The following is a 10,595-nucleotide window of genomic DNA, read 5'->3' on the forward strand; positions in this document are numbered from 1 at the left end:
TGTGGTATATGTATACCATGGAATACTACTCAGCTACAAAAAACAATGGTGAACTAGCACCTCCTATATTTTCCTGGATAGAGCTTGAGCCCATCTTTCGAAGCGAGGTATCACAAGAATGGAAAAACAAACAACACATATACTCACCATCAACTTGGTACTAACTGATCAACACTAAGGTGCTCACATGGTATTAATATTCAGGTGGGAGGGGTCTTGTGGGGGTGGGTAAACTCACAACTAGTGGATGTGGAGCTCAATGTATGGGGGAAGGGCACACTGGTAGCCCTGGTTTGGGAGAGGCAAAGGCATTATATGTAACCAAAATGTTTGTACCTCATAATATTCTGAAATAAAAAAAAAATAAAAATCAATGGTATAAGTGATTTACAATTGGCAAAATTCTATTTTCCCTTTAGTTGAATTAATGGCCTCAACTCCCTCCTTTTACTTAGCCGATCTTTATAACAGCACTTAGTTAATTTAAAAATTATTTTTCCCATATGAGAATGGAAAGAAAGTATCATTGTACTACCAAGAGCCTGATTTGTTAGCAGCTTAAGTGGCTACATTGAATGAACCCAAGGGTTATTGCACTCCTGTTCTCCTGCAAAAGAATCTCATAGATTCCCAGTCCTAGGATCTCTCTGTCCTAAGTGCATTTGGCAGTAATACCAATTTAACATGCCAGAGTACTTTAAATTTAGTTCCCAGGAAGCAACAGTATATGGTGCAGCCCAATATATAATTTTCTGACTAAAGAACCATGTGGGAGTTGTATTCCTGGCATTCTCATTTGTAAAGGAACACAGTAAGCATTTATGAATTATAAAGGCAACTAAGTGAAACATTTTGTTGAAAGCCCACGGATTTCAGAGATAACCCTTCCCCTAAGAATGATCCAAATGGAAATTAGAGTAACAAAACAATTTTTCATTTAAGCACTCCATTGATATGATTTTCCAAGGTCAAGATCATTATAACTTCAAAGTCACTGTTCTCTTCTGAAGACAAATATTACTGTGTGCTACAAAATCCTAAACCAAATTAATCAATTCAACTGATTGAGTTTCTGGGTGTAATGAAGATGGGCTGTAAGACAGAATATAACTGTTCATTTTTTTTTCCTTTTTAAACTAAATGATAGTATTATTTATAAATAATCATAGGCATTATTCTAAACTGTTCTTCTTTGCTTTTTAAATAGCCATCCTACACCTGTCTTGGATTTATACAGCTGGCTTCCTGGTTTTAGGAAGCCATTTAGTGTCTAAAGGTATTTGAAATTGATAATTCCTTTACATAATTAAAGTGATTCTTTGGTCATATTCAAATTCCAATTAAAAATCTTTGATGTACAATAAGTATACCAACATAAATTGCAAATCTCTTACTCTAAATTCATAATGTGTATTATGATAAAATTCTTGCCCATTGCGGAGCGAAAATTGCACACAGAAAGAGCTGTAAGTATAATTATTTTACAGAAAAGAGAGAGTGACAAGGCTGGAAATAACAGTAGACTCACCATGAGGACCAAATGTATGAAGTAAGATGCAATAATAAAAAGAAACAAGGTGATTAAAAGCAGTTTCATCTCATGAAGGCTAGATGAACTGCAGGGATAACTAGAACAGAAAGTGACCACCCAAGGTCAGTTAAAAAGAAAAGAATGGTCACTGTGGGGAGCTTGTCTAGATGGGTATTTCCCAATGGTTTATTCATTTGAACATTAATAATTTAATGCATGCAGGTTTGGCATGGAGGGTGGCACACATGTTTACATCAAAAACTCTTCAATAACATTCTTTCAATCAACATTTCTAAACTTATTTGACCAGGCCATAGTTTTTATATATGCACAATATTTATTGACATCACCTGTATAAGAGGCTTCAAGATAAGATGAGATAAAGAAGGGTTTAAAAGGATGCTAGATGGGGGTTGACTCTGCGTCATGTTCATGGAGCTGCTAATCTGAGAGATAGCAGAATACCATTTTTAGAAGAGTCTGTCTTCTATGAAGGTTTACAATTGTAAATCGTAATCCAAGGCTCACGATTCATGGAGGCCTCAATCTCATCAATGCTACATAAAGATGAGAGGGTAGAGTGAGAATTTTCCTGATGGGATTAATGAACAAATTCCTTCTGAGAGAGCAGTTTCTCTGTTGTGAGTTCCTTCCCAATCCCTTTTGGGATAGGAGTGTGGGAAGGCTACCTTTTAACACTAGACCTGTGAGGAACACTTCAAGAAATCCACTCAGAAATCTTAGAAATAAGATCACATAGTTGAGAGACACAGGTCTAGGGTGTTAACCATATATATCTGAGAACACGTACACAGTCTGTGGACATTGGGGTCTGAGTCTTGCCAAAGGAGGCTAATTATAGGCTCCTCACTAGTTTGGTGGAGAAGGGAGGGGAGTTCTGAGAAAAGGTCTAAAAGAAAGATGCATGAGTGCTGCTCTGTGGACCAGATCTGAGCCATCCAGGACAGACAGCACTGCCTCTTGTGTCCTGTCCAAAAATGCCTCCTGCTGAACCAAGGAACCCTCAGCAGGAAATGGCTAAAGATGAACTGCCAGATTCTTAGGGCCTCACCTAGGAAAGTGAAGGAGGATTCAGCAGAGTTCGTCTAAAGAACTCAAAGGATATCACAAGGAAATGTCAGTTTTAATCATCTGCAGACCCACCCAGTGACACTAGCTTAGCATTTCTACCAAGTACACTAAAAGTGCCTCTTCTTTTCTCTTTTACCTTCTCCTTCTGGTTTCTACCCAATGAGAAGACAAATAGCAGTTCCTAATAACCTTATGATAGGAAAAGAAGAGAGGCCATGGACCAAGTCCACCTTTGTCACTCCTGGCTTCCAGCCCCAAAAGCCCTGAGTGGAGTTGGGGAAGAATTAAATTTCCCATAAAAGATGAATCTCACTAGATTAAATTAAGAAGACAACTACAGAAAAAAGTAAAATTGTTTCTGTGGTTATTTCCAAGTTGAGCTTGTTCGGTATAACAGTTACAGAAACTGCTATGCAGCTTCCTGGTAATCTAGAACATAGTATCAGGAGAGGCACATTTAAAAACCGCCCTTCTTACACCATAAAGTCTGAGACTTTATCTGAGAGAAGGGGGAAATTTAGCTGTCTGAAATGCACTAGAATATAAAGCATAATAACCCATAAAATCAGTAGCTTAAATTGTTATTCAAATCAAAGTTTAACCTGTAATGTGGCAGTATAAAAATCATCACATGTTTTGTGGTCAAGAGAGAAAATAATAATAATGACAACAATGATAATAATGATGAAAATGCTATAGCCCTGTCAGATTGTTAGCTTTGGTATATCATGTAATTAAAGATCACATAATCAGAGAACTTTATGTTATTGCTTGGGATGATAGAACTACTCACAATTGGAAGATAAAGATTGGACAGATGTTCCCTAGAAAGGAAGAATTAAACGACTCTGAAATTTCCAAATAAAACAATGGGCTGGATGACTTGGAACAGACTAGATTTGATCAACATGTTTACTTGAGTATGATGAGTTACAGAGAGACAGTAAGTAGAGTATTATATCTAAGAGTGAATTCTGCAGCCAGATTAGGTGGGTTAATATCAGTGCACTCTGAATATCTACTATAAAAGCTATTGGTTAGAGCTTGCTTTCTTTACATAAAAAGTATGTTGTTACTGGGTACGTGGAAAATACTATTAATTTTAAAGACATCTGTGGTAGATGGTTTCAATACACCTAAAGACAAATATTAATTCCATGAATAATTAAGTGGTTCCTCAAAAAGTTAAACATAGAATTATTATATGATTCAGTAATTCCACTCCTAGGTATACACTCAAAAGAATTGAAAACAAGTACTCAGACAAATACTTGTACACAAATGTTAATAGTAATATTAATACTATTCATAATAGCCAAAGGTGGGAACAACTCAAATGTCCATCAACTGATGAATGGATAGACACAACATGTTGCATCCATACAATGGAATATTAATAAACACAATGTGTCTTATATGTATACAATACATAAAAAGGAATGAAGCACTGATATATGGTAAAATATGGATGAACTTAAACAACACAAAGAAGGTCACATATTATTTAATTGCATTTATATGAAACATCCAGAACAGGGATATTCATAGACATAAAGCAGACTAGTGGTTGCCCTGAAGTTGGGGGAGAGGAGGAAATGGGGAGTACTGCTGAACGGCTTCCTTCTGGGGTGATGAAAATGTCTTGGAACCAGACAGAGGTGCTGGTTGCATAATATTGTGAATGGGCTAAATGACATTGAATTCTACACTTAAAAATAGTTAATGGTGAATTTTATATTCTTAGAATTTTACCTAAATAAAATAATAATAACTAGGCAAAATAAAAACCCCAAAGTGGCCAAATCACAAAAGAATCTGCAAATCAATGATATACTATGAAGAGCTATAAGATTAAATTGAAAATTAAACATATACTGTTCATAAAAATAAAATTTTAAAAAGTAACATAATGTCTTTAAACATGTCCTGAATTACAGTGACTTGAAAAATGAATACAGTATAGAATCAAACTCCTTTATAAATTTGGTTTGGTGACTTAAAAATATATATTCCTTTAATAAGCTATTCCTGATTAAATTGTTCCAAATGTCAGAAAATAAGAAAGGCTTATCCCAGTGTTCTTGTCCTCTATCATGCACTTGTAAGATCAAGAACTCAATGAGTTGAATTATGGCAAACATCATAACATCTTCATATATAAATATCTATGATTCCATAGTTGAATGTACTAGGTTCCCAAGTTAAACTTGGCTGTTACAGCAAATCTAAAAACATAAAAGTTATGAATCTATTTAATATGCAATACACTGCTAATCAATGCAAGCTTGGAAATCGAAGATGTGTTTGTTTCTTTTTTTAACAAAATGTAGCAATGATGGAAACAAAAAGGTGGAGTGAAGGTAGTATTTTTTATTAAGAGCAACATCAACTGAAAGGGAAAAAGCAACAGTATAAGAGAAACACTGGATATACCATAATGTCATTTTGTCTTAGATCCCCATAAAATTAGCCCCCATTCCTTTGAGTATATAATTTTCAGTTAAACTCAGCAGTCTCTTCTCCCTTACTATGCTTTGTTCTTTCGAATTTAATTGGAGGCTTTATTTTAAAATGAACCTCAAAGAAATTCTGGTGGTTTATCTTTTCATTACTTCAGTAATAAAATACCAACTTGCTCATTGTAATAGCTGGTGGAAGTGAAATCACATTCAAGGGAAAGAAAGTATCTAGGTTCCCTTTCTTCTATTGTGTGATCATAGCATTTAAACATTTCTGTAAATAAAGCAACAACTCAAACAAAATTTGACTGTCTGAAAATAATTGTGAATCTAAGCTGTTATCACTCACCAGAAGTATTCTAGAACCATTTTAACTGTTACTTTCAGAAATGCTCTTTGGCAAGGTGCATGCTGCAGACTCTGTCATGATCAACACAGCCCCCACATCATGCATTATTCCTGCAGTTATGAAACATTCTTACTTATCTTTCAGAAAGTTACTGATGCTTGGTCAGGAGTATCAGTACTGTCCAATTACCCTATGTTTAGCCCTAAACAAAGTAATTCAGCATATGAAAACAAAAAGTCCAAAGAATAAATCATCACATATATTTTTTCTCTCTCTTTTTGAGAAAAGTTTAGAGCAGCAACCATTTTAATTAGCACATTGAGCATAAGAATACACAATAGCAGCTGTTAATATGCAGTTTTAAGACTGGAGGATGTGGTAACTTATCTAGATGTAAGGGAAAAATATGTTCAGCTAAGCATATGGATTGTAATATAAATTATGATTATATCATGAGGAGAGGCACGGAAGGTCATGTGCAATGGCTGCCTGTCCCCACTTAACCAGATAACAGTTTCCTAACATAAAATAGAGAAGTTTTTATATTATTTTAACTGTTAAATATGATAGAAAATGAACCATGATAACAACTTATATCAGCGACATTTGAAAACATATAACTATGTTGTCTGTGGATGTGAAGTCATATTTCTTTTTTTAATTTATTATTCAAGAGAAAAATGAAAAACAAAAGCTACGAGGATCATCTTTAAGAAACCTCAAAATTTCAAAGCAGATTGTGTTTTTTTTTTTTTTTTTTGCTTGAAGCATTTTATCTCATTATATTATTGATAGAGGAAGAGAGTTTAGTTTGCTCGAACACAATTAATTCGGTTTACTAACTAGCTGGTTGAAGATGCCAGAGATAAAACAAATTACCTTCTCTTGATATTGCCTCCTGGAAGAATCCAAAGACTGGATTAAAGCTGTGGCGTGGCCGACAAACATGGCGTAGCAGGTGGCCCCGACAATCATGCTCAGCATGGTAATCCAGAGGTCAGACATGCTGACGGGGGCTTGGGCTCCGTACCCAATGCACAGCATGTGACTCATAGCTTTGAAGAGTGCGTATGAATACTGTTTTCCCCAAGAATCATTCTGGAATATCAGAGAAAAAGATAATTGACTGAGCCATTAGGATAGCAGAATGAAAAACGAATACAACCTGTATACAGAAACATTATAGAATAGCAAGCATAGGAAAAATTCTTATAATGAAGCATTTACAAATATACTTCTCACTAATTTCTAATAAAATGATGTTTCAAATCTTGCCTACCATGATGAAATAGAAATAGTCAACTGTTAAAACATGCAACTCCTAGTCAGTTTTAAGTTTGCTGTTTTTAAAATTAAAACTCCTTTTGGGACAACGGTGTATCATATACCAGTGCCAAGAATGAATGCTGATGAGTTCATTTTAAAGTTTCTGGGAAACCTGGTCAAATAGTAATATATTTGCAAGTGAGAAATACAGCAGACAGGTGTGAGGCATATGGGCCAAAATATCGTAATTTTTATCTATATTTTATTAAAATTTAGAGTTTCTTTTGATAAATTTGTATCTAACTCTTTAACTCAAAACTTACATAATTTATGATAGCCAGTGCAAAATTAAAATGTGGGGCTGCTAGTTCAAAATGCAGGAAAAAAGTACTGTTAAAGATGATAAAATGTAAAGATTTTCCCTTTAAAAATATTTTAGTGGTTATAAAATGTAACAGGATAATAAGGATAGATGAATAAAAATATGAACTTACAAATTGTAAAAATTAATATTTTGGTGTCATAATTATATGTAATATGATAAATAATAGTGTTGTATTAATGCAATATCTTGATCATAAAATGTTTTTGGTTTACGTTTCTGCAAATATACTTCTTAGATTATCAAAATTTATATAATTAGCCACTTAACATAGTGGAAAGTGACATCAGTTGCTCTTGGCTAATGTAAGATCACAAATAATTTTGATAGTTTTTAATTTTGAGAAAGATATTTCTGTTGATTCAATTGTTATTGGAGCTATTAAGACTATTTTAGAGGGTGTGAAAACATTTGGATAAATATGGGATAATTTATTTTAAACTATAAATTTTAGTACATACGGAGCTGATGATCCTCGTGGGACAACTTTTTGATGATGATTTAACTCTTAAGGTATGTGTACATCAGTTTCATGTACATCTGCACTTGATTTTTTAAATTAAAATTTTTATTTTGCGACAATTATAGATTTATATGCAAGTTGTAAGAAATAATAGAGATCCCGTGCACTCTTCATTCGATTTGCCCAAAGGTAACATTGTGCAAACTGTAGAAAAATGTCACAGCCAGGAAATTGACATTGATGTTCTCTACTCATCTTATTTATATTTTACTAATTTAACTGTATTCATTTGTGTGCCTGTGTGTGTGTGTATCTACTTCCATGCAATTTTATTTCATGTGTAGGTTTGTGTCTTCATCACCAGTCAAGATACAGAACAATTCCATCAAAACAAGTGTCACTTATACTACCTTTTAATGAATTTAATGTTAAATGTAAATGTATACAATGATATTTTAGAGTTTCCTTTGATAGTTCCTGTAACTTGTCTAGGTTGTGCAAGTAACCAAAAGTAGTTTAAAGATTTATATATAATTCAAACTGCCTGTTTGTATTAATATATTCTATTGCTGTATTTCCAGTTGTAAGGAAAGTTTAATTTAAAAATTGTCTCTTTTGTTAATAATTGGTTCAATTTAAAGCTTCATATGAAAATAGTGTTATTTGACATCAAATGTAATCCTTAAATTTAATTTGTATTTCTAAGCTTGTGGACATTTGCTTTGCAATGTTGCAGTAGTTTTCAAAATTGAACATTGTAACATAAACTCTGAAGAATTCTAATACCTCCCTAAGTGCTTATTGAAATGTCCATATGCACACATTTATTTTGTAATAATTTATTGGACAAAGTTTACTGCCTGAGTGTCATTGGTACTGTCTTGGAAATTAGGCGGGAGATTCCTGTAGATATTACAGGGATATCGGTTCCTGAGACTGAAGGTGTAAACTCGTTTCTTACCATAGATGTGCTCCCTTCCTGGATGGGTAGCCGCTTTTATCTCCCATAATTGCTTGTGTTGCTGCTGCGGCTACAGATTGTCACTGCTAATCTGGGCCCAGTTCTGGCTTGGCGAATCGGGGACACATAATGTCCAGACTGTTGAGCCATGCATAGGGGCGCCTTGCCATAGGTCAGTTGCTTGGCATCTGTACACCTGCTGTGCCTGAAGTCCCGAGCCTCTGTGTGTACTGTTGCCACCCTGAAGCTATGCTGCTCATGTTCACATTCTATTGCCCCAGGGGACTTCATTTACAAGACATAAATTCAGAGATAAAATTGTTAAGAATTTCAAGATGGTGAAAACAAAGCATTAAACCGAGCACAGGGTCCTTCTGAGAATGGGGGGCCTTGTGGAACTTCAAAATGACACATCAATGAAGCCATCCCTGCCTTTATCAAAAAACCATTATGTTATGAGAAAATTTTATAGTTGCTTTATTTTGAGTAGATATGAATACTTTTGTTCGTTTTTTGTGGTTTATCTTTTAAATTAATTAAATTAAATATTTTTTTATTTCAGAGTATCACAGAGGTACAAATGCTTTGGTTACATAAATTGTCTTTGCACTGTCTGACAAGGGTGCAATCCCCCAGACAACACGCACCGCATCCGTTAGATGTAGGTTTGCCCATCCCTTCCTCCCACTCCCAACTTCCAAACACCCTTTGGATGTTACTTTCCATACCTGCACATTAGTGTTGATCAATTAGTATCAATTTAATGGTGAATACATGTGGCATTTGTTTTTCCATTCTTGTGATAATTCACTTAGAAGAATGGGCTCCAGCTCCATCCAGGATAATACAACAGGCAGTTCATTTATTTCATGGCTGAGTATATGTACTCCATGGTACACATATACCACATTTTGTTAATCCACTCATATATTGATGGGCACGTGGGTTGTTTCCACATCTTTGCAATTGTGAATTGTGCTCTTATAAATATTCAGGTGCAGATGTCTTTTTTACAGAATGTATTTTTTTCCTTTGGGTAGATACCCAGTAGTGGGATTGATGGATCAAATCCCATAGGTAGTTTTACTTTTAGTTCTTTGAGGTACTTCTATACTACTTTCCATAGAGGTTGTACTAGTTTGCAGTGCTACCAGCTATGTATGAGTGTTCCTATCTCTCCACATCCATACCAACATTTGTTGTTTTAGGACTTTTTGATAAAAGCTGTTCTCATTGGAGTTAAATGATATCTAGAAAACCCCACATATTCTGCCAAGAGACTACTGGAATTGATAAATAAATTCAGCAAATTCTCAGGTTACAAAATCAATGTACAAAAATCAGTAGCATTCATATACACCAACAACAATCAAACTGAGAACCAAATCAAAGACTCAATACCTTTCACAATAGCAACAAAGAAAATGAAATACCTAGGAATATGTTTAACTAAGGAGGTGAAAGACCTCTACAGGGAGAACTATGAAACACGGAGGAAGGAAATAGCAGAGGATATAAACAGAAAACCATACCATGCTCATGGATCGGCAGAATCAACATTGTTAAAATGTCTATACTACCCAAAGTGATCTACAGAGTCAACGCAATTCCTATTAGAATACCAACATCGTTTTTCACAGATCTAGAAAAAATAATTCTATACTTCGTATGGAACCAGAGAAGACCCTGTATAGCAAAAGCAATCTTAAGCAAATAGAACAAATTAGGAGGCATGAATTTACCAGACTTCATGCTATACTACAAGGCTTTTGTAACTAAAACAGCATGTTACTGGCATAAGAACAGAGACACAGACCAAAGAAACAGGACTGAGAACCCAGATATAAAACCATCCTCATATAGCCATTTGATCTTCAACAAAGCAGACAACAACATACAGTGAGGAAAAAAATCCTTATTCAATAAATGGTGCTGGGAAAATTAGATAGCCACATGTAGAAGACTGAAACAGGATCTGGACTTCTCACCTCTCACCTCTCACAAAAATCAACACACGATGGATAACAGACTTAAACCTAAGGCATGAAACCGTAAGAATTCTATAAGAAAATGTTGGAAAAACTCTTACAGA

General features: G+C 34.7%; 1 protein-coding gene across 1 annotated transcript in view; it reads right to left on the reverse strand.

Annotated features, from left to right (window-relative positions):
• Positions 1 to 10,595, reverse strand: part of LOC105819089 (potassium/sodium hyperpolarization-activated cyclic nucleotide-gated channel 1) — a gene marked incomplete at its 3' end in the record, with an annotated part of 434,216 nt that overhangs the window by 41,018 nt on the left and 382,603 nt on the right. Inside the window, exon 4 of the mRNA XM_012655258.1 lies at positions 6,311 to 6,529. Within this exon, the coding sequence (XP_012510712.1) occupies positions 6,311 to 6,529 (219 nt within the window). The remainder of the gene's footprint in view (positions 1 to 6,310; positions 6,530 to 10,595) is intronic.

Source organism: Propithecus coquereli, unplaced genomic scaffold, assembly GCF_000956105.1.
Source record: "Propithecus coquereli isolate 6110/MARCELLA unplaced genomic scaffold, Pcoq_1.0 Scaffold47, whole genome shotgun sequence".
Classification (NCBI taxonomy): Eukaryota; Metazoa; Chordata; class Mammalia; order Primates; family Indriidae; genus Propithecus; species Propithecus coquereli.